This window comes from Enhydra lutris, unplaced genomic scaffold, assembly GCF_002288905.1.
Source record: "Enhydra lutris kenyoni isolate GAN:26980312 unplaced genomic scaffold, ASM228890v2 scaffoldscaffold2, whole genome shotgun sequence".
Taxonomy (NCBI): Eukaryota; Metazoa; Chordata; class Mammalia; order Carnivora; family Mustelidae; genus Enhydra; species Enhydra lutris.
Window position 1 is genome coordinate 55,998,998 of NW_019154086.1, and position 25,132 is coordinate 56,024,129.

Below are 25,132 nucleotides of genomic sequence, written 5' to 3' on the forward strand. Positions count from 1 at the left end.
CAAGGACTTTTCCATCTTGCAAAGAGAAACCAGATGAAATGAATTTTGGTAGAGAACAGTCAGATATTAGGAGGTCTAGCCATGGGTTCTTGCCTATGTTCAGGATTCCTACCCAGGAAATAAAGCTAAATTTTGTGGAATACATATGTTTGAACTTGAAGGTGTATCTTTTCAGGAAGGAGGTACTGGTTTTCTTCAGGTCATAGAAAACCTACCATCTGCTCCTTCACTGCAACATCTTTGCTTGGCCTCTGGGTTTTCTTTTTTTACAACCTGCTGGCTTACTAATCACAAGTTTTCAGCTTGCGTGCATTGGGCCATCTAATGAGATTACAATAAGTAGGGCCCCATGGCCGGCGATCATTACACGGAAAGACACAAGAGCCCCAGCTAAACACACCATATAAGGCTTATCTTAAGATATGAATCCTTGAAAACATCAGCTCAGCGATGACAAAAAAGAATTCTGCCTAGTTGGAGTTCTCTCCAGGAAGTATTTTTGATATTGTTTTGGCTTTAGGAAAGGAAAAACAACTAGAGTTTGTGGGGGTTACCTAAGTGCACAGTGAAACTGCAGATTCAAACTGTTTGAATCCTGTCCTCCAAATACAGAAGTCTTATGTGAAAACAATCTCATTTTCATTTTGCATTCTGGGAAACCCTCCAAGGCACGGTGCATTGCCAGCTTTTTGTGACCTTCAGTTCCCTAACTGCTCCCAAGGGAAACTTGACCTTGGAACTGTAGAGAGGAGGGGAACTAGTTGGTGTGGGGCAGGGCAGAAGTTTCATTCTCCCTGTTTGTTCACTGCCCCAAGTGGATGGGTCCTCCTACACCAAGACCCTTAGAGCCTCTGAGGGCACAGAGATGGGGACAAACAGTGCAATGGAAATACACATTAATCCCAAAGCAAGGATGCATACAAGACTATCACGTGGGATGGAGATTTAAGATGGCCAGCCAGGAGCAGTTCCCAGAGAAGCATTTAGGAATAAAAACATTTGGTCCGGGGTGCCTGGGTGGCTCAGTGGGTTAAGCCGCTGCCTTCGGCTCAGGTCATGATCTCAGGGTCCTGGGATCGAGTCCCACATCGGGCTCTCTGCTCGGCAGGGAGCCTGCTTCCCTCTCTCTCTCTCTCTCTGCCTGCCTCTCTGTCTACTTGTGATCTATCTCTGTCAAATAAATAAATAAAATCTTAAAAAAAAAAAAAAAAAAACATTTGGTCCCCTGACCCCAGATGCAGAACTGATGCAGGGCTCCCTGACTCCTCAGAGCATCTTAGGACTGAAGTGAAATTCACAGGGCACAAGAATGCCTGCTGTAATTTTTGCTGGCTCCTAGAGGTATGGGGACTCCACCCATGAGAGATACCCAGTCTGCAGGAAGAGTTCCTTAGGTTTTCTTACGTGATCACAGGACACCTCTGGTCAGAGGGTTAACTAAGAGAGGAACTCTCTATATCAAGAGACACCCTACCCGGATACACCATCCCACAGGCAGGCAACCAGTCAGAGGACTGCGGGTTCTGACCTTTCACCTAGCGAGAACTGCTTTGATCTCTTAACTTTGCTTATGGGTGCATGGGTTGAATGGCTTTTGCCTTTAAGGTAGATTTTATTAACTATCAATTAGTATCTTCATTTCCACTGCTCAGTGAAAACCTAATTAGAGTAACAACATTACCACACTGACCTGATAGAATCGCAGCCAAAATCAAAGCAATCAACATTTGAGTAGGGCTCCGTAGCCTGAGAACAGGCTCTGTAGGTCAGTTGGAATTTTTAATTTCGGGAAATGGCTTGTATTATCCCGTTCCTACCATCTGTGAGTCTGAAAAACCCAGAAATCTGCTTGTGTAGTAGAAAAAAAGAGCAAAGAATTGGGAGCTGCGAGACCTATGGGACTTGGGAGCTGAGTGACATTGAGAAGGGCACTCACCTTCATTGAGTGTTGGGTTCCTTATGTGAAAGGATGTCATCTGAAAATGACACCGCCCTTATGGGGCTGTGATGAGATGAAAGAAAACCATATGGGGAGTTTTCACATATTTCCCTTTCTCAGAGAGAGACACTGGACTGCGGGGAAAAAAAAAGTCCTGGGACAATAAATGAAAAATTTGTCTCTGTATTACATTAAAATCAAATAAATCAACAAAACAATGTTTGTGAGTCAGGAGAAAAGGATGATTTTTTTTCGCCCTTTCAGAAATGGATCAAAATGCTGACCTGAGTGTGAGCTCTCTGTCTCTGTCTCTGTCTCTGTCTCTGTCTCTGTCTCTCTCTGTGGGTGTGTGTGTGTGTGTGTGTGTGTATGTGTGTTTTCTTGTTACTTTCCTGGAAGAGGGGAAAACTACTCTGATATTGGGTTTATGCTTGTATAGGATCAAGAACACCTGGGAGAGGGAGTCATAAATGTATATTCTGAGGATCCAAGCTAATCATTTAGAAAGGACTCCATACTCTTTTACACTTGGAATACAAATAGCATAGATACCATTGGGTATTTTTCCCAAAACAGAGTGCTAAAGAGCATGCGTTTTGGCCAGACAGACCCCAGTTTAAATTTCACCTCATCTTACTAGCTATCTGATATGCATGAATTGAGCAAATTGCATAAGTTTGTTATAAGGATTAAATTTTAGAAATGTAGATAAAAGGCAGTAGTTCACTTCCTGGTCATCAGAGGCCCTGGAGAAAGGTGAAATGTTTTATGAGGCTGTGTATTTCAGTTCCAACTTTTTCTCTTACCCTAATGTTTTAGGTCACAAAAATGATAGCATGTGAATACAGTTCATGTGCAGTCAGCTGTCTCAGAAAATGGCGCCACTCAGTGGACTTGGCAATGTGATCGCTATGTGTAATGCCTTTGCTATCACACACTGAGGTATGCATGAGGTGGGTCAGTATGAAGAAGAAATTCTTTGTTCAGAGATGTTTAGCCAACCACATCTCATGGTGGCATTTCTTTATCTTGATCTTGTAAATGCTCAGGAATTGCGGCTGTGGTGGAATTTCCACCAGATAGCTACTGGAATTTTTGGGATGTGTCTGAACAGAAATGAAATGGAGGTTGGTAGGAGAGGAAGACCTTACTCATTTACCGCTTGAATGACACCAACAAGCCATTTGGATTCCAGGCTAACACAGGTCTCTTTGGGTCACAGCTACCAGGAGCCTTGCTGTGATAGATGAAGGGTCCTCTTGCTTTAAGCCTCTTTCTGCCCAAGTCCCATGGATTTAGATGAGTGGATAAGAGCTGAGGTGAAGTGAAATTGTAATTATTTTTCTTAGTTCCTAGAAAAGGATTGGAATAGTGTTATTTGTTTTCCTGGAAATGGTTCAAACATCATACTTCAGTTGGGGCTCATGAATTTGAACCTCTGGAATAGAAAGGGGTGGCAATCTAGTCTGAAAATTCCCTGGGTTTACTTAAGAAATATTCAGGACCAGGAAGGCTCCACTGACCATCGCTATTAGGTCTGGGATACTTCTCTTTGCTCCCTGCCTGTTCCTTCCCGTTCCTTCCCCTCAAAGAAGGTCCTGTCTAGTCAATGCTGGTGTTCTGGTTACAGTGGGACCCAGCTGGCCTTGGGCATGGCAATCCACGACCCAGTGGAGAACCACCAACTCTGTTAGTCAGCCTTGTTTTCCTAGTGACCCCTCCCCCCAACAATGACCACACACCCACGATTTACATTCCCGCATGTGCTTAACTCTATGACCACTTCGCAAAAATGCTGGATTGGGAATGAGGAAGAATTTGGTAGAATCCTGACTCAGCCTCTGACTGAGTGAACTTGGGCAAGTTAATTAACTTCTGAGTTCTAACTTCCTAACTTGTATAAGGAATACTACTGTCTACCTTGTTTAGTCAATCTCAAGAGTAACCTCCTGCCACCTATATCCAATATGCATGAAATGGGAAGAAAAGCTTGGATATACTCTCAAGGGCCACCAGCATTATGGCCTAAGCTGGATGCTATGCAGAAAGGATAGATAAGACCTATCTGTTCCTAAGGCAGCCTAGGGTATTGTGGGTAAATCTGGCCAATAGACTGGAATGTTCTGACACACTCTCCACCCCCCCCCCAAACACCTCCTTCACATGCATTATCTATGAACATTCTCTGGAAGCCAGCCAGACGCACACTTAACATTTTACAGAGTTAGTATCTTCACAGAAATGTATCAGTTTCCATAATTCCTCACCACATTCCTGGGAGTTAGCCACAGACTCGCCCAGAATCACATACGGGATTTGTGTCTGGGCCACTCTCCACAATGGCCTTCACTCCCGCATCGAGTTAACTGCCTGAGCCACACAAAAATTCTGGCCACAAACCGCACTAAAGGGGATTCATTTAAGTTCCATAAATAATTGACAAAAACAGTGTCAGATGTTACCTTGTTGAGTAAACGACTCAACCCCTTCCCTAAAGGGAGTTTAGAAAAATAGGGCTTCTCTACCACCAGGGCTTCTAACAATAAGAGCTCGGAGCCATTGCGCAGACCTGACAAGTATATAGAATGACGATATGACAACCTTTCTGGAGGAGTCAGACCTAAAGCAGATGGATCATGTTTATTAAAAAGGACATATTTCTGGAATGTGTAGACTTGAAGGGGGAAAATTCCATGTTTTTTGGTAATTACTTAATAATCTTATTCCCCCCGGAGCGTCACTTAGTAACTTGTTCTCAAGTCTATTTTTCCCCTGTAGACCTCCGGAAGTAGGGGAAGCTTCTTCAAAGCCACAAGCGCTCCTGAGGGAGGAGACATCAAGTATTCAGTTTGCACAGGAGTCTTGTTCATGTTTATTTGTTGTTGAGCTAGGTGGGACCCTGTGGCATTTACAACTCTGAGTAAGAGAAAAACATCTCTGGTCAGAAGAGAAGACGGGCTCTGGCGGCAGAGAGTGGTACCTGCTACATTGCCTTGTGTCTGTTCTGTGGAGATAGTTAGGCATAGGCTTTAGTGGTCTTCTGTCAGAGTTTGGAAACAGCCTTTCATCAGTAAATGATTGACCTGGCTGCCCTGGGTGATAAGCTTAGGTAAACAGGCTTGATTCTGCTCCAACAATTTCAAGACTTTTAACTCCTTAGGTTCCAGGGCAGAAAAAGGCACATGGCTTCCTGCGAGATCCTGTCCTTAGAGTTTGGCAGCTTTCTGGACAGTATGTTCCTCAGAATTATAATGCCAACTGTTGTGCTAAATCTTGAAAGTGGAAAGAATTCATGCAAACAAAATTCTGGAACAAAGTCATGTTTAAAGAGCCATGACTAGTGGAAGAATTTCAAAAAATCACACATACGATTTTTATAACGAAAGACAGAAAACATTCTAAACCTTTGAAATATGTAGAGGAACAATGACGATTTTCAAAGGGGAGCGAGGATGGAAGAAATATACAGCCCTCTTTGCAGAATATGTTGGTGGACAAATGATTTTGAATTCTCTTGATATGCACCCATAGCTAACATACATCTAGACCTTCCACAGACCGTCATCAGAGACACCCTGGCTACAACACTGGGCAAAGTGCTTGTTTTATATTCTTGAGGGAATGGCCCATGACCAGACAGGTCGCCTACCTTGACTGCTGTTTTAGAATCTGGATTATCCTCTCAGATTCCGTCTTGACTCCGCAGTGGTGGCCCACGACTGTTCCAATCCTCGCTCAAGAGTTTGGGACGTTGGTAAGAACATCAACACAGGCTTTCACTTTTCCTCAAGCACCAAATCGAGGTGTTCCCCTCCATTTGCTTTCCTGCTTTCCCTGGCCCCTGCAGACAGCGGTCGCCAGCTGGGACTTCCTCGCAGTCAGGTATGTTGACAGATGTGAAGGAGGGAGCCTATGCTGGTCTCAGCTGCCTGGTCTGGCCAATCATTACAGACCAGGCCAGGCTCTCAGTCCTGCTCAAGCCCGATAGCAGCCGGCGGAGGCAGAAACCAGATCTGTTAGCTATTGACTATCCAGAAAAGCAGTGACCTTGCAACTGGATCTGTGAAGTAGACGAGGATATATGGGAGGAAAATCCTTTTAATTTCACTTCTTTTTCTTGTAGCAATCTCAGAAGAGAATTTGGAGGTCACTTTAGCCAATCTCTCATGTAATAGAGTTTCTTCTATTGAATTCTTGTCTGGTGAGAATCATCTGGAAATTCCTTGAACAGATCTGTCTGCCGCTTACTGAACATGCACTATATATTAGGCATTATATGTCTAGTATATCTAGTAGCATAAATCCTTATAGTAACCTTGAAATTTTATTCTTACTTTATAGATGAGGGAACAGATGCTCAAAGGGGTTAACTAGTCAAGCGGTGAGTAGGTCCTTCAAACAGGATTTGAACTCACTGTTCTAAAACTGTACCAATGTCAATGCACTTTCCATAGTACTCTGTGAGAGGCTGAAGAGCACCCAAAGAGGTCCATGCCCAAGTCCTTAGAGTCTGTGGCTATGTCACCTTACATGGTAAAAAGGCTTTTGTAGATGGGATCAAGTTATGAATTTTGAGATAGGACATTATCCTGGAATATCCAGGTGGATCCAGTATATCATATGGGTCCTTGTAAGACGCTAGAATCAAAGGAGACATGGAGACAGAAGTGGAACCAGAGAAAGATTAAAGATGCTATGCTACTGACTTTGAAGAGACAGAGAGGGGCCACTGGTCAAGGATTGGCTTCTAGAAGCTGAATAGGCAAGGAAATGAATTCTCCTCTAGAACCTCCAGAAGGGATGTTGCCCTGCTGGCGCATTCTAGACCTGGGACTCTAGACCTGAAAGATAGCAAATGTGTGCTGTTGTGAGCCACTAAGCTTATGGTGACTTATTATAACAGCAATAGAAAACTCATACACACTCTCTCAGAAATACTCTGCCTGATGGTGAGCTCATGATCTCAGCTAGGAATGCTTTTTATTTAGCCAAGCTCTGCCTTCTTGAAATGTTAACTCATGAGTCCTGGCTCTTCTCTGCATATCAGGCACTCAGGGAGGCAGTTGCAAATGTTGGGAAAGGACACTGGGCAGAAACTCAGAGATCAGGTTCTAGTCCCAACTCTGCCTTGGGCCAGTCTTTTCTCTCTGACTTTCAGTTTTCTCTCCTGTGTAACATTAGCACCTGGACAAAAGTTCTTTGGTTCTTCCACATCTAAATTCGTAAGATTCTAGTATCTCAGTCATGTAACAATTTGGAAATACTTGATGATATCCCCATCATTTCCTCAGTCTTTTCTAAACTCAATATCCCTAGTTTCTCATGTGTTATGACTTCTAGACCCTTCACCCTCCTAACTGCCTTTCTCTGGAAAGGCTCCAATTTGTGTTCCTCCCTCTGGAATGTGGTGTTCAGACTTGTGTAGGGTGCCCAGCCACCTCCACCTCCGTGTCTGCCAGTGTGTCTGGTTTCTCCCATTTCCCACCGCCCTCTCATGCCAGAGCCCACCTAACTAACCCTTAGGGTCTTTTGGACTTGCTTAGTCTGTTTCCTCTTATCTTATTGTATTCAGCTCTACCTCTTGAAAGAGAGCATCCAGAATCAGCAAATTCATATGAGTCTTAGTTTAGTTCATTTTTTTTTTAAAGATTTTATTTATTCATTTGACAGAGAGAGATCACAAGTAGGCAGAGAGGCAGGCGGAGAGAGAGGAAGAAGCAGGCTCCCCACTGAGCAGAGAGCCCGACTGGGGGCTCGATTCCAGGACCCTGAGATCATGACCCAAGCCGAAGGCAGCGGCTTAACCCGCTGAGCCACCCAGGTGCCCCTTTAGTTCATTTTTTTAAACAGGAAAGACCAAGGCCTATGCTGGCTGTCTTTGCTTGCTTAACAACCTTTAAATGGTAGTTCATTCTCACAGGTACTTGAAAGAAAGTGCTATGTACATTTCTTAGGATCATAGTTTCCTCTAAGAATGAGGAGAGCTACAGATGCCCTACTAGAAAGAAGTGCACATGCTTCCAAAATTTTGTGTGCGATGTCAGGGTATTCTGGCCCCACTGAGGTAGCCCACTGACACCTCTGACGTGTGGCAAGTTAGTTCTAGGCCCACAAGGTTGTTGGGGAGGAGGAAGCTTTTGCAAAAGGCAATCGAATGTCTTCTTCCAGATCTACTGACACTTCACGGAAGCCTAGAAATGAGACTGCTAGGCCCAGGTTGAGCAAACACCCATTAAGGATCAAAGCAGGAAAGACTTTAGGCCACAAAGCGGAGACATTCTCAGGTTAAACAATGAATAGCTTTCAGTGGCCCCCTTTTGCAATGAGAGCTCTGCTTCTTGGAGCCTTTCTCCAGAGGATAAATCCATTCTTTAGACACAAGGCCCCTTAGATTGAAGCCATCTGCTTGCCTAAGGCTTCTCTCAGTTGCATGACGCTACTGGACGGAGGCTGACACTCCTCTGTCCCCCTTCCCCACCATGCTCTCCAAAAACACTGCCCAGCTGTATAAACAGCCTGGCCTGACTAGCACTTTTGTTTAACTGGCACATGCCCAGGCCGTCCTGGGTGAGGTTTGAGGCACATGGGCTTTAGCCACTGTCCCTCCCTTGCAACTTTCTACCCTCCCTGAGAATGAAAGGTTTCAAGTCTTAAAAATAATAACACTCCTTCAGTCCCAGTTAGCAGATTTGCAGAGGGATAAACAAAGAAACATACTGCTGATCAAGAAGAATTCCTTTGGGGGAAGAAAACACATGCACATACACAACAAAAATTTGGGGCATCCAAGCATGCTAACCTCAGGGATTCATAGAGAAGGACTCACTTCCCAAGTTGAAGAAGTGGGGTTTGCTGTCCACACGGTGTGTAACCCCAGGGCGTGGCTGTCAGCAGGACCACGTGACTAGGACACCTCTATCCTGCCCTTTTACACTGCCACACAGGATGGCTGGGAAAGAGGGTGGTCGGGGTATGGACTTCTACAGGAGACATGTAGAGTGAAAAAAGAGGATGTTCTGTCTCAAATAGTTTGTTTATATACTTATTTCTTTAGTTAAGGATGTTCAGAAAGAGCACAGCCAGACCCAGTTCTTGACCAAAGTGTGCAGTAGAATCAACAGCAGTTTTTTCCAACCTGGAAAGGATCATAAACAAAGGTTATTCCCATAGCTTCACAGCGGAATTTTTAAAAAAAATCTATTTTGAAAGGAAATTTTATATCACTGTTGAAAAACCCAGTATCACTTGCCATAAAGAGAAGGTAACCATAGAATTAATACAATGCAAACAAAATGGTATTAAATGTTACCTGGAGGCTACTGCCTTTTTAAAAATTTTTGCTAGGTAAGACAAGGGTTATGGGGATTTCATCATTCAGCTGAGACTTTCCTCTCTCCCAGCCAGAATGATTAAATGATTAATGACATGAATGCTATTCAAGGATGGGGCCACTTTCCACCCCACATCATCTGGGATACCACCAGTGGCGTGAACCCCACTCATTCCCTGAGCCAAGCAGAGCTGGTCCAGTGATCATGCAACTTCTCTCTCACTGTCTGAATTTATCTGCACCCCTTCGTATGAATTAGTTTCTGCTAAATCATTTGCCAATCAACACAAGAGTTAGAAGTTAGCCATGGTAAAGGGATCATGCCAGGTACTGGGAGGAGTGGGTGGAAGGTCTCCAACTAAGAACTACTCTTGAGAATTTATTGAGTGCCAGGCTCTGGGCTAAAATTCTCTCTGTATAGTTTCTTATGTGGACTTCTCGTTAACCCATCAGAGGAGGTGTGATTAGTCCTATATCCTATAGATTTAGAGATGTTAGTTTGCCTAAAGTTACACAGCCAGAATGTGCTAGAGTTGGGATAGAAGAAACACAGGACTGTGCATCTCTGAAATGCCTGTTGCTATAGCTTCTGTGCTAAATAGAACATTCAGAACCCAGTTACGATATGAAATATTCATTGGTACATAATACACTAGCTCCATTCTCATGAGTAATGTCTCAACCCAAGTGTATGTCCAGAACTTGAGGCCGGCCAGTGAAGTCTTTGCAATTACCCCATGCAGGTTTTACCCGCTTTGTTTATGTTTAGACCCAGCCTTATCTTCATCATGTAATTTTTTATTAAAACCAAGTGGGAATGACTGAACGTGGTGCGTATGAAAGCCAACCAGAGGACAGTATGGTAGTTTATAGACACTAGAAATACAGGTGAAAAATCTGACCATGACATGTTCTTCAATTGCTACATTAACTTGAACGGAAATGTGATTATCCCTAATTAGCTGTTGTAACATTCAACTCTATGAAATGAATGATTAACATGGAATTAATTTCATCTCTACTAAATTCATACACAGGACTTTCACCTCAATGCATTATTTTTGTAAGGCATAGGGCAAAAAGAGAAATTCACCAAAATTAAGTGGGTTCAGGTATTCTACTAAAAAGAATTAGGAACAAGGAAAATATTGGAATCTTCATTGTCAACAGGGCCCGGATACCCACTCTTACTGACTCTGTGTGTGCACAGACACATAGTCTGCTCTGCATTGTTCTATCTCCAGTCATTTGGCAGTCACTCAGAGTAATGTGGGCTGGAGATGGTGGTTGGGTAAGAATATGGAGGTCAGTGGGACCTGGTCTAAGTCTACGAGAAACAGCTAAAGGGTTGGAGGTGAAGCTCAGAAAGGCACAGGTGACAAGGCTGCACACACATTTCATGCTAGTCTTGGGGACTGTGGGCATGGTCAGCCAATTCCCATAGGTCTTCATCCAATATCATATGACAAGACAGCTTACTGATGCTGATCCTCTAGCCTTTAAAAAATATTAGAAGTGGGCCCATAATAAAATGCACACAGAAACAAGGAAAATGCCTGCTGAAGTTTTATATTTATTATTAGGTTTAAGCCTATTTAGGTAGTTCAAATAAAATACAAGAAAAGACATTATGTCATCATATCTATTAATTTTTTTTCACAGTTAAAATGAGGTAATCCGGCTTTACAATGTTTTAGGTTGAATTAAGCAGTGTGATCCAGTTTATAAGAAAGAAGGAAAAATATATTTGAAAAATGATTTCCTAGGGGGGGGAAAAAGCCAAGTGAAATGTGTGTGAATAAGATAATTAAGCCACAAAATACATTTCAGAGTACCAAGCAGGATATATGTAAAATTTTCACTCTAACCTTTAATTGGTATAGTTTATTATTATCATTTTTTACTTAACTTAGCAAACAGCATGCACTGTAATATAAAACAAGCCTAGAGGACAAACATAATATCTAATAGAATATTTCTCAGATTCACATGTCATCTGAATTGACCAAGACGTATTTTCACTATGATAATCTCTGTGTTTTCTAAGTGCCGATCGGTGAGGTTAAGTATTACAATTGGCATATTATCCAGTATGAACAATGCATATACAATCTGTATGTGATACTTATTAATACTGGGGCATAAGCCAGAAAGTATAGTAGCAGCAAGGTAGCACTGTGTCTAGAATATGTTCTCAGATTTATCATATTGATATCACAGATTCGTGACCACAGTGTTATTAGTGCTATAAACTAACAGCAAATGTAAAACTGTAGATATACAAAGCGACTGAGGGTCTATTTGACTTCAAAGTGCTATGCTTCTCATTGGGCTCCATGCTTGAGAGCGAGCTCCTACTATTTGAATGAAGCAGTGGCCCCCGGTTCTGGGTTCCAATCATATTCTGTGTGTGGCGGTGCGGGGGTGGGGGCAGAATTACGCAGTCACCACCATGATAAGAATGCATTTGGACATCATTGAATGCGTGTGCCTTTTTGTGTAAGTTTTGCCAGCATTCTGTTATTCATCGTGACCAGCAGATGCTAAAGGATACCCAAGAGACAAGAGGGGAAAATGGTCTTCTGTAGAGATCAGAAGGAATGAGATAGGAAAATGCCTCTTGACTATGGATGGGGTTATCTCAGCAGACTGTGGGATTGAGTTCCCAGTGAAGAGAAGAAAAAAAATGTTGTATCCAAACTACATAGGCTTAGAAACGAGTCTGAAAATTCTTAAGAATAAGTTTTGTTAGAGAAAAGATAGAACACTGTTAGCCACTGCAGGATTGAAAGAGTTCTCTTAGAATACTTTTATAGCATGTTAAGACACAATTTCAACAATATCAATAGCATTTTGTACTGTATTCTTCCGGGTTAAGGGTCCATGTAGCAATATAGTAGCTTTAATGTCAATATTTCTAGTTGGAAGCCGGGGAAGCCAGAAGATAAGGAGATAGTACGTCTCCTGGGGTAGTAAAGAGCTGTTCATGATCACTGGGAATTAGAGTCAATTTCCAGCTAAATCACTTATCACCTAACCAATTCACTTCTGTGTATCCCAAGGTGACATCTGTGAGTGACAAAGTTGTGATGGCAAATACTAGAAAGCCATCTGAGGCAGAAGGCCAAGGAAGACGGGAAATTTTGAGGGACAGCCATGTTCTATGCCACAGAAAACAAAACTTCCTGCCAGGATATTTGATGTTATCAGTTTCTGTTCATTCCCTCAAGCATAACATGACCGTTTAGCATGCACTTGGGAAAGCCCACCTCTCAGGAACTCAAGTGCTTGCCAGCTGATTTCACGCAGCTCCACTCATCTCATTCGACGCGAGTGTCATGCCAGTTCCATCATCCTACACCACACTTTTGAGAAATGAACCCAAATAGCATTTCTTCATACATGCAGCACAGGAGGAATGAGTAGGAGACATATAATTTAACCATAAGGGGCCTGATATTTTGGGGAGCTAGTCCACCAAGGTTTGCAGAACAGCACTAATGTGGCAGATAGCATCTTTATTCCAGATTAAGGATCCAAGGCAGATGTAGCACAGGGTCACTGAACTGGAAAGCCACGAGAGAGAAGTCTCGTGGCTGGGACCCACTTGTTAGCCTGTTCCGTTTCCCAGAACCTCCCAGTAAAAAACTGTAGTCAGCCAATAAAGAACATTACAAAAACTTCACCAGGGCACGAACTCATTTGATGAGATGGCCTGAAGTTGTGTAGCCCTAGTGCTTCCATGAAGAGAAACCATTTCATTTCAGTTGGAATTTCTTCTGTTTCTCCACCGTTAGCTTAGCACTAAAGCTTAGCACTAAACTTTCTTACCACTTTGTAATCACATCTCTTTGGGGGACACTTTCTTATGGCAGGATTCAGAAAAACAGAAACAAAATCTTGACCCACCACAAAACGGCATTTCGTTCCGGAGTGTTCCACCACGTTACCTTCTTGAACAGAAACATCCACTTTGTGATGTGAATGTGAGGTCATGAAAGAAGAACTAGGATTCTTAAGATTAATCATGACCTGGGCTCAGATCTTGTGCTTTTCCTTGAGTTTATATAAAAATCCTGGGTTTGGACTGTGGCCTAACTATTCTCAAGAATTCTCAAGAATCCAGGGGTCTGGACTCAGTGCTGAGGAAATAACAAAATGTAATTATTAGAGGTCTCATACAGCATATATATAATAGTTCTTGGTATGACCCTCGTCAGTTTGCCATTAGTTTAAGATTTAAACCACAATCATTTATCATCCCTTCCATCAGTTCCATCTTGACTTATCTCTCCAGCCCTAAGAATATCTTCTGTGCCCATAAAACCACAGTGGTACCTCTTATAGGCTCCAAGTTCAAGCCTTTAAACAGTGCTCTAATCTAACTGAAACCTGTGATTGTCCCCTTGGCCACAAAGCCATGGAAATGTGGCAAATGGTCCAGAGAGTTCATGAAAAACGCAGCCTACATTTCAGAAGAACTATGGCCCCAAATCCTGTGAAACGAAAGCCCTCTTTGGCTCAGTCAAGTAGCTCTTTAGTTGATCTTGGAAGTGAATTCTGAGTAAGCATGATAGCCTTGTTTGATCTTGTGAGAATAAATGATGCGGTTGGGTCAACCATTTTTATGTCATAGACCGAAAGTCTATATTGTCCCTCTGTCCCATCACAGAGTCTCCTGCTTGGCCTTAGGTCCAAGAGCAGAATGCATACCTCCTTTGCGATATGGTGAACGACTTTTTCTTGGAGCAGAGATTCTGTCAGTTCAAGGGTGTTTATCAAGGGCGAACTGCAAATAATCTTGCTCCCATCTCCCAGAACTCCTGGGCAGAATTTGAGAATGCAAGCCAGGCTGGAAACCCAGAGCAGTAAGAAGGGACAAGCACCTGCACTTGCCACATAGAGCAGGACTCCATGCCCATGACCTTGGGACCATTTCCTGTGCTTTTGTGTCATGCTTGATGACTTTTCTCTTACCAGGCAAATACTGAGATGCACTTAAATGTTACAACCCAAGTGAAGTGCAATTATATCTTTTAAAACGAAAGGAAAAAAATCAAGTAAACATTTCACTGAACAGTCAGCAGCCCTTGGGTGTCACTGGCATCCTGTGTAGGTCCCCGCCAACACACCTGGCCTCATAGCACCAAGCACCTGGACAAAGCTGAGGCTCAAATAAAACAGAGCAGAGTAATTCTCCTCTTGCCTCCTGATCTCTTTGCCAAGTTACAAAGGATTAAAAGAGGGGAGACCATCTAGTCCCTAGCAATCAATCAAGAGTTAAAAATAAGACCAAAATGAAACAATAACAACACAAATAAAATCCTGAGGGTAGGCCAGGGATTTCCAAGCTTGTCACTGGGGTTCAACAGCAGAACTGAAGAACAATTGAAAAAGCGAGGGCACTTCTGTTCTTACTCCTTTCCACGGAAGGCCCTAAAAACGGACAGTACAATCCCAGAAACCTGTCGGAGTGGGGGTTCGAATGCAAGAACAAGGAAAAATTACACCAGATTTTCCCAGAGGCATTTGTGTGTGACCCCCCCTCCAGCCGCGGGAGCTAAAGGTCAGGGATGAACCGACTTTACAGAGACGCTGGAAGAGTGCGAGCTGCGCGTGCGCGTTCGGGAGCTCGCCCCTGGGGCCTGCCGCCACACAGCCGGCAGTGAGCACCAGCAAAGGAGGAATGGCGAGCCGCTTGGGGGGATGGCCCAATGGTCCTTACGCATACACATATCTGACCAGGAGTCCATGTTTATCTTTCTGCCTTAAGAATCCAGAGGTGACTTTCCTTAGGGATCCTCAGACAGATCTGAGCAGCATTGGCATGTACACACACCCATGCCCAGTTTTCTTTCCAGATCCTTCCTTTCCAACCCTCTATAAGAGAGTCTCCCTCAAGAACTGAGGGTTCTTCATGACCCATTGCATCCTCAGGCCCCCCGTTCGGGGCCCGGGAGGGGCTTCTCTGCTTTGGGCCACACTCACACAATGCACACTGTCCCGACAGGACTGGGGGAGCTGGGAACATCTGCAGGCGAGTCAGAGGTCACTCAGAGGTCACTCACAGTCCTGAAATGCACAGGCCTGTTGAAGAGCAGGGCAGCGTCGGCCTGGGTGAGAAGAGTTCAGGCAGCTCCTTTGTGAGTGCTCTTGAGGTAAGAAGCACTGAAGATAATTGATCTATAAATAAATAAATGGATAAATAAATAAATAAATAAATAAACAAACACACAAGAGGGCTTGCTCTAGATAAGTACCTCTTATCCATTCAAAAATTAAAAAAAAAAACAAAAAACAAAATCCCCTCTTGAGTGTCGCAGCCCTCGTGCAGAGGCGTTAGCAGGCTCAAGACAACCTGCAAGAAGTAGAGCTATCAAGACACAAACTGGAAATGTTCCAACACCACACATCTCTCACTTGATGACACACAAGTCATCCTGAATGTCCCCGAGGTAGTCTGGTTTTCAAGGAGTTACAGAACAGCTCCAAACCCGCTCGGAGCTTCCTCCTCAAATCCATTGCACTTCCCCACGCATCCTGCGGCTGTCTCCGCGGTGCCACGGTCGAGACGCCTTCCGTTAGCGTTAATGTTAGCGTTATGCCTCACAGCGCAAACCTGGGTCCTCGGCAGATGGCAATGAAATGCAATTCCAAGATCTGGCTTGAAGATGCCATTCCAAAGAGGGCTTTGCCAAAATGAGGCAGGAGTTTACCTAGCAGCCATTTTGGGAAAAGCTTGGAGGATTAAACCAAAGAAATGCGGCATGCAGCACACATGCATGTCTGTCTCTTGTTGGGCCCCACACTGAAAGGACCTTCCACCATTGTTCCTTTCACTTTTGAGAAGGGGCCGAGAGAAACTGAAAGGAATCAATGTTTTACAACTGGGAAACACATTTTGATACCAGAGGCAATGTGCACTGTTTATACAAAGAATGAAGGTGCCCAGTTCTCAAGCAGAAGCTATGTAAGAACAGCTTGTGGCTGGAATGGCCTGGTGACAAAGAAGTCTTACTCTCCCGGGGAAGAAGTGGTGACATTCAGCATGCCAGAGAGAACTGGTGCTGGCCCTTTTCTCCCTCAAAGCCCCAGGGTGATGTTAGAGCCACCCCACAGGGCCTTCCACACATGCCATGAGCCATTCTTTTGCCTAAGAGTGCCTTTCTGGTTCAGTCTTCTCACAGGCTCACACATAACATCCTGGAAGACAGCAGGAAACCGGGTCAACTCAGAGACACTCAAAGGAAGCTGGAGACCCCATTTCCACATTACATTCAGCATCATGAACCACGGGGGAGACCCTGACTTTGATCACACGAAACATGCTTCTTCCCTTGGACTTCAGTTTTTTAAAAAGTCTCATTTGGGAAAAATGCAACTGAAAGCTCTGTAATTTTATCCAAATGGCCCTAGGAAGAGGGGAAAACGCCCTCCCCCTCCTCCTTCCCCGTCACTGCCAGGGGCTGTCCTAACAGGAAACCCTTCAGAACTCTGGCCTGGATCAACAAAGTCAACACTAAAATAAAAATCAAATCAGCATTTAGCCAGAGCTCTGTCCTCCTGGAGGAGGTCATTCAATTCAATGACAGTCGTGGCGAAATCCACCAAGTCCACGAAGTCAGATGTGATGATGTTGACACCCGTGGTCCCAGGCTTCTGAGTTTTCACCCAGTCCAGGATGGCAGGAAGATTTCTACATGGGAGACAGAACAAGAGAGTAGAGTTGAAAGGACTCCTCCAGAAATGGAAACAATGCATTTCCATCGATATAACAAAAGTATGTCAATAAAAGCACGAGTCCCCCACAGTTCGCCCACTGAAGCTTTAGATCTCGTTCAGGGATGAAGTGATGTCTATTCCAACAGAGAACTGTATTTGCAGGGTTTCTGTGCTGGAAGAGGAGATTATCTGCCTCAAGCACCAAAGAGATAACTATGTCAGGAGGACCTTGAAAGACTAAGACCAAGATTCTAATTATTGGTCGGTTCTCTAATTTTTGTTTAATCATGAAAATTTTCAAACATATTGCAACACTGAAAGAAATTTATAGTAAGGGCATGCACCACTTAGCTTCTACCACTAACATTTTATAGTACGTGCCTGCCACATAGCTGTCCATCCACCCATCACTCTACCCTTTCATCAAGACATCTTATATTTTTGACAAATTCCAACTGCAATGATCTACACACATGCCCCAAATACCCCAGTAGGGATATCATTAACAAGGACTCAATATTTGTTTTAATTTTTCTTTTGACATAAACTTGCATCCAATAAAATGGGCAACTCTTCAGTGTGCACTAGTTGAGCTGTGACAAATGTATACAGATAAAGCACACACGTGTCGAGGTACAGAACATCACCAGTGCACCAGAAGTTCCCTGCATGTTCCTTCCTCATCAATCCTGGCCAGCATCCTCCCAGGGGCAACAATGATTCTAATTTATTTTTCTACCATTGATTCAGTTTGCCTGTTCTAGAACTTCATGTAAGTTCACGCAATATGTCTTCTTTTGTGTGACGCTCTTTCACTCAGCATTATGGTTTTGGAATCCATCCACGTGGCCGCACCCATCAATAGCCTGTTCTTCGTCTGAATCACTGCACTATCCCACTGCATGAATTACTGTAGTTTGTTTACCCATTTTCTCATTCATGAGTAAATGGGATGTTACTAATTTTTGGATATTATGAAATAAAATCTTTAAAAAAAAAATGGGACGCCAGGGTGGCTCAGTTGGTTGAATATTATGGCTAAAACTGTTAAGGGCATTCTTATCTCAGTCTTTTTGCGAATCTTTATTTTCATTTCTTTCAGATAAATACCAAGGACTGGAATTGCCTTATTACATGGTAGGTTTACATTTAGTTTTTTAAAGAAACTTCCAGATCTCTTCCCAAAGAGGCTCTTCCATTAAATATTCCATTCAACAAAGTATGAGAGTTCTGGTTGCTTCACAGCAAAATTTGGCACGATTAGTCTCTTTAATTTTAGCTACTCTAGGGGGTACGTAAAGATACCTAAGAGTGTTTTAATTTGCATTCTTCTAATGACTAATAAGCCTGAGCCATTTGTAATGTACTTATTGGCCACTTGTACGTCTACTTTGGGAAGTACCTGCTCAATTCTTTTACCCATTCTTTTCTTTTATTCTTTTTCTTTTAATTGTTGAGTTATAAAAGTTATTTATATATTGTAGACACGAGTCTTTTCTCAGATATGCTTTTTGATATTTTATCCTTGCCTATAGCCTGCCTATTAATTTTCTTTTTTTTTTAAAGATTTTATTTATTTATTTGACAGAGAGATATCACAAGTAGGCAGAAATGCAGGCAGAGAGATAGAGAGGGAGGCAGGCTCCCCGCCGAGCACAAAGCCCGATGCGGGACTCAATCCAAGGACCCCGAGATCACGACCCAAGCTGAAGGCAGCGGCTTAAGCCACTGAGCCACCCAGGCTCCCATAATTTTCTTAATGGCCTATTTTGGTGAGCACAATTCCTTAAATTTTTATCTTTTTTAATTTCTGTGACCTATCTAGGAAACTTTTCCCAGTCCCAAGTCACAAAAATATTTTCCTGTTTTTTTCTATAAGCTTTGTGGCTTTCACTTTCCTGTTAGATCCCAAAACCATCTCAAGCTAATTTTTATATATGGTATGAAGTAGGGGTTGGGGTTCACTTCTCCCATATGGATATACAGTTATTTCAGAAGTGTGAGTGGCTTCTTAATGGACCAATGCTGACTCAGTAGTCTCACAAACACGGCTGGTCACATTTTACAATTCAAGGATTTTCCATGTAATAGCCAGAATGTTTTGACCAAAGCAGCTCATAATTTAGTGACATCAACAAGTAACAACAATTTAATGTGATACCTTCTGTATTAGCAGGAAATGTAAATATCATGGAGGGCAGAGAGGAGGGCACAGTGAAATGTATGCCGTAGTCTGGCATCTGGGGAGACTTTAGGGAAGACAAAACCCATGGTTTATGTTTTGGTTAAGGAACTTGAGATTTTTTTTTTTCCTAAGATTTATTTTATTCACTTATTTGAGAGAGAGCAAGAGCAAGCAAGAGTGTGGATGAAGAGGGAGGATTAGAGGGAGAGGGAGAAATAGGCTCTCTGCTGAAAAGGGAACCTGATGCGGGGCTCAATCCCAGGGCCCTAGGATCATGACCTGAGTCAAAGGCAGACGCTTAACCAACTGAGCCATCCAGCCATCCTGGGGCTGGAGATTTTTCAGGAAGGATTTGCTCTAGGCCAAAATTAAAAATACTTTTATCTTAAGGGGCTCCTTTCTCTTCCTCTGGTGATGTTCTCCTTGGTTGTCATCTTCTCTTTCCAAGCTGCCCTCCCTTTAAGCATACATCCTGACTTCTCAGTCTCCTCCTAAATGACCCTGTCAAGACCTTGCTAGCATTTCTTTTTCTCTTCTCACGACAACAATGGTCAGTCCTGGGTCACTTCCCTCACTCAGTGAACTCAAGAACTGGCCATGGGCTAGAAAACGCATTTCATAAACCAATTTGCATTTTTATGTTAGTAGGTTAATTAGGATTTAGTAAGCTGCCATCACAGGAGTAAGTCCATTTTTAACTCGGTCTCCTGAAGATTTAAATCACCTCAATTAATCACCACCTTAACTTCTTCAATTTCTTCATGCCTCAGTCTCTCCCCCTGTAAAATGGGGATACTACTACTACTTATCTCATGTAGATTTGGTGGGAGGGGGGTTAAATAAGGTAATACATGTGAAGTGCTTAGAACTTCGCCTGGGATATAGTAAGAACTAGGTGAGTGTTTGGCATGAGAGGAGAAATCATACATGGTAGAGTGTAGGGTGAAGATATTTTGCCAAGGGTGAGGTGCCACAGGTACAGTCTTCCTTTGGCGATAGAGACCTAGGATACACAGTGGCCCACAGGAAGGCCACTGTATTCCTGAGCCTGACCCATTCAAGACTTCTTTTTCTTTTCCTTTTTTTTAAAAAGATTTATTTATATATTTTAGAGAGAGAGAGACACACAGACAGAGACTGGGGGGCAGAGAGAATCTCAGACAGATGGCGAGCTCAGCACAGAGCCCCACTTGGGGTTCTACCCCCGGACCCTGAGATCACAACACTAAGATGACAATGTGAGCGGAAACCGAGTCAAGCCGCTTACCCGACTTTGCCACCTGGGTGCCCCAAGAGGAAGGAACGTCAAGCCAGTAGCCAAGCTGTGGCACCGCAGTGGAGATGCTTCACCAACAACCTGCCCCATCTACCCATGAGACTCCTGTGCAAGAAGATAGAGAAACGCAACCTCAGATTGCGCCAGTGGAACTTAAACTCCAGGGAGCCTCCGACGGGAGCTTATCAGAAACGCAAAATGGAGATATGTCTGAAGAAACAGTGGGAGGTGGGAAGGTTAAAAAATCCCTGAAACGGTCTGTGAGTGGAGGCTCATCAGAAGCCCAGAATGGAGAGAGAACTAAAGAAACAGTGGAAACTGTACAAGTTAAAAAAGAAAGAAAGAAATCTACCATAGTAATCAATGGAGAAGCACCAAACAGCCTCCCAATTCAGAACCAAAAAAGAGGAAGAAAAAGAGAAAAATGGTGGATGATGCCAGGCCTGATACCGAAAAAGCGAAAACTGAGACAAAGGGGACTCTGAAGAAGGGACCCAAGCTCCCAAAGAGACAGAAAACAGTGTGGAGAAGCCGATGATCAGGAAGAGGACAGTGAAGTGCCCAGTCTACCCCTAGGTAGTCCTATCCTAGGACTGACAGGAGCTTCTGAGGATACTTCCTTTGCTTCTCTTACCGATCTTGTCAATGAGAACACTCTGAGGGCAATAAAAGAAATGGGTTTTACAAAAATGACTGAAATTCAGCATGAAAGTGTCGCACTTCTGGAAGGCGGGGACCTTCTAGTGGCCGCAAAAACAGGCAGGGGCAAAGCGCTGGCATTTCTCATCCCTGCCCTCGAACTCATTGTCAAGTTGAAGGTCATGCCTAGGAACGAACCGGAGCTCTTATCCTCTCACTTGCTAGGGAACTGGCCATGCAAACTTTCAGTGTTCTTAAGGAGCTAATGACACACCATGTTCACACCTACGGGTTGACAATGGGCAGCAGCAACAGATCAGCGGAAGCACAGGAACTTGGTAATGAGATCAACATCATCGTGGTCACCCCAGGCCCCCTCCTGGACCCCATGCAGAATACTCCAGGATTTATGTCTAAAAATCTACAGTGTCCGGTTATTGATGAGGCTGATCGTATCTTGGAGGTTGGGTTTGAAGAGGAATCAAAACAAATTATTAAACTTCTGCCAACACGCAGGCAAACCATCCTCTTTTCTGCCACACAAACTCGAAAAGTTGAGGACCTGGTGAGGATTTCTTTGAAAAAGGAGCCATTGTATGTTGGTGTCAATGACGATGAAGCTAATGCCGCAGTGGATGGTCTTGAGCGGGGCTATGTTGTTTGTCCCTCGGAAAAGAGCTTCTTCTTGCTCTTTACATTCCTTAAGAAGAACCGGAAGAAGAAACTGATGGTTTTCTTCTTTTCATTCTGTAAGTCTGTGAAATGCCACCGTGAGTGGCCGAACTACATCGATTTGCCCGGCCAGTCATGGAAGGCAGAAGCAAAATAAGCATAGAGCCGCATTCTTCCAGTTCTGCAGCGCAGATTCTGGGATATTGCCAGGTACCATGTGCAGCAAGAGGGCTGGGTATTCCTGAAGTTGAATGGATTGTTCAGAATGACCCTCCAGATCACCCCCAGGAAGATAGTCATTGTGTAGGAAGAACAGCCAGAGGCCTAACAGGAGGGGGCATGCCTTGCTCATTTTACGCCCTTAAGAATTGGGTTTCCTTCGTTACTTGAAGCAATGCAAGGTTCTATTAAGTGAATTTGAGTTTTCCTGGTCCAAAATTTCTGACATTCAGTCTCACCTTGAAAAATTGATTGAAAAGAACTACTTCCTTCATAAATCAGCCCAGGAAGCATATAAGCCCTACATTCAAGCATATGATTCCCATTCTCTGAAACAGATCTTCAATGTTGATAACTTAAATTTGCCTCAAGTTGCTCTGTCGTTTGGTTTCAAGGTGCCTCCTTTTGTTGATCTGAATGTGAACATGCAATGACGGTCAGCTTAAAAAGAGAGGAGGTGGTGGTGCGTTCGGCTACCAGAAAGCCAAGAAAGTCGAGAAGTCCAAAACCTTCAAACACATTAGCAAGAAGTCCTCCAGCAGCCGGCAGTTCTCCCACTGAAGACGCACCTTCCTTTCGTCTTGAATAGCTTTGTCCTGAAATGATTTTTTTCCCCTTTGTCTAACAAAGGAATTGTAGCTTCAGGGTTGGGACTGATGGAACAGGAGTATGAGTTGGTGTAGGTTGCAAGCTTTGGGCACTGATACTTCCAGGAGATACCGCTCTTATTTGGGGATGTAAAACAGAGTTCAGTTTTTCTAGGTTGTTCAAGAGCAAAACAAGGGATCTTTTGGATTGTGTTGGACAACAGAGTATTTGAAATCTTTTGCCTCCAAATTTGTCATTGTTTTGGGGGGTGGGGTATTTTTTTTAAATTTAAAATCAAGTAATTAATATAAAATATATCACTGGTTTCAGAGATGGAGTTAGGTGATTCATCAGTCTTCCATATGCCCAGTGCTCATTACATCATGTGCCCTCCTTAATGTCCATTACCCAGTTCAGCCTCCCTTAGAAGGCAGTGACCTGGTACACTGGGGGTGGTGATGCAAAATTATCTCAGGTTTTTTGTTTTTGTTTTTGTTTTGGTTGTTTATTGGCCCTTAACCATAGTTCTTGATCTCCCCTGAAAATGCTACTGTGTCTAGGAAGCACATTACATTAAAGGTGGCGTTGGTTTTTTATATGCCAGCGAGCCTTTCCCATTTTTTTTTTTAAGAGCAGAAAGTGTGGATTGTTTGTCATTGTTACTTGAATAAAGCACCCTTAGCAGTCCTAACATTTGTTGGAAACAGTGGGAACCTGAGATTTGAGCTTCATTTACACCAATATAATAATAATAATAATAATAATAAAAATCCACAAGCCAGGGGCGCCTGGTTGATTCAGTCAGTAGACCATGTGACCCTTGATCTCAGGGTGCAAGCCCCACATTGGGTGTAGAGCTTACTTAAAATAATAATAATAATAATAAAGAAAGAAAGAAAAGAAAACGGAAAAGAAAAAAAAAAACCCTAGTCAGTGTTTAGATATGAAATGCTGGCGCCATCTTCTGGTCATCATGGGGAAATGAGCATTTAAGGCTTGGTAGCAACTCCAGGGGACCCCAACCTGAGCCAAACCACAGGAGATCCCTGGAACCTGAGCGGCGTAAGGTGGGAAAGGCATCCTCCTTTGGTCTCCAGTGACAAAGAGCTCCATGTCAGCTTCGGGTTGCAGGTATCAACTTCCTCAAGGCAAGGATCAAATAACCGGGATTACGTACAAAGACAGGAAAATGTAGAACTCCCTGTGAGGAGAAGCCGCTTTGTTTTCTTAACTCCTGGTCTTTAGCAAGGAGAGATCCGGCAGAGGGCTCAACAGGCCTGTGAAGCACCAGGTGCCATGAGCAGAGCGGTGCGGTAGAAACTTCCCTTTGCCTTTGAAGCCCACTGAGAAGAAGGCTGAGCCTCGGTGTTTCTGGGTTTCTTTCACATAGAGATGGCAGGCCTACTTTGTGCCAGTCACTGTGGTAGGCATTTGTGCTCAGACTCTGCAGTTTCGTGAAGTAGTATTAACCTTCTAAGCTGGGGGGAAAGAGACAGCTCAGAGAACTCAGGAAATTTGTCGAAGGCCAGCCTGTTGTTAAGAGACTACACTGGTAGGGGCACCTGGGTGGTTTAGTGGGTTAAGCCTCTGCCTTCGGTTCAGGTCATCTCAGGGTCCTGGGATTGAGCCCTGCATCAGGCTCTGCTCAGCAGGGAGCCTGCATCCCTTCCTCTCTCTCTGCCTACTTGTGATCTCTGTCTGCCAAATGAATAAATAAAATCTTTAAAAAAAAAAAAAGAAAAGAGACTACACTGGTGTGCTAGGGCTGCCACAGAAAATGCCAGACTGGGTGGCTTCAACAACAAAAATGTATTTTCTCACAGTTCTGAGACTGGGAGTCTGAGATCCAGATGTTGGCAGGTTTGGGTTCTTCTGAGGTTTCTCTCCTTGGCTTGTAGATGGCTGCCTTTTTGCTGTGTCCTCACGTCACCTTTTTACTGAACACACACACTCCTGGGGTCTCTTTGTGTGTCCAAATTTCCTCCTTTTATAAGGACACCAGTCAGACTGGATTAGGACCCCCCAATGGCCTCATTTTAACTTAATCACCTCTTTAAAGACCCAATCTCCAGTGGTCACATCCTGAGATTTTGGGGCCTAGGGCTTCAACATAGGAATTTCCAGGGAACATAATTCAGCCCACAACAGGGACCAGGTCAGGCTTCAATCTCGGGCTTCTGACTTCAGTCATGACTCTATGGCGGCTCTGTCCTGGAGCTTTGGCAAATCTTGCTTTCATTTAGTTCCAGTGAGAGTGCAAGGTTTCTAAGAATCTAGGGAAAATCTACCATAAAAATTCAGTCAGAATGGCTCTATTTTTCATGGCTTTGTTTGAGGGTGATGAATCAAAGCAAACAAGATCTTAGGTCCAAAGTTTCACTTAAGAGTTAGGTTAACTTCCTGCTGGGGGAAAAAAAAAATCACCTCTACAATTGTAGGAAAATATACCCATGTGGTCTTTTTTTCCTCTTGGTTAAGCGGATAACCAGTGCTCAGGAGCCAGTCTGACAGCACCCCCCGTACCTCAGTTAGGACAGAGCTCTTGGGTGTTAGAAATGCTTC

The 25,132-nt window shown here is 43.6% G+C and overlaps 2 protein-coding genes across 2 annotated transcripts in view; both read right to left on the bottom strand.

Moving 5' to 3' along the window:
* LOC111149019 (pleckstrin homology like domain family B member 2) overlaps window positions 1-5,888 on the bottom strand; it is a 218,046-nt gene extending 212,158 nt beyond the window's left edge. The window contains exon 1 of the mRNA XM_022505904.1: window positions 5,589-5,888. The gene's annotated coding sequence lies outside the window, so the exon portion shown is untranslated. The remainder of the gene's footprint in view (window positions 1-5,588) is intronic.
* Window positions 5,889-15,549: 9,661 nt separating this feature from the next.
* LOC111151070 (phosphatidylinositol specific phospholipase C X domain containing 2) overlaps window positions 15,550-25,132 on the bottom strand; it is a 47,745-nt gene continuing 38,162 nt past the window's right edge. Inside the window, exon 4 of the mRNA XM_022508816.1 lies at window positions 15,550-16,965. Within this exon, the coding sequence (XP_022364524.1) occupies window positions 16,806-16,965 (160 nt within the window). The 3' untranslated portion in view covers window positions 15,550-16,805. The remainder of the gene's footprint in view (window positions 16,966-25,132) is intronic.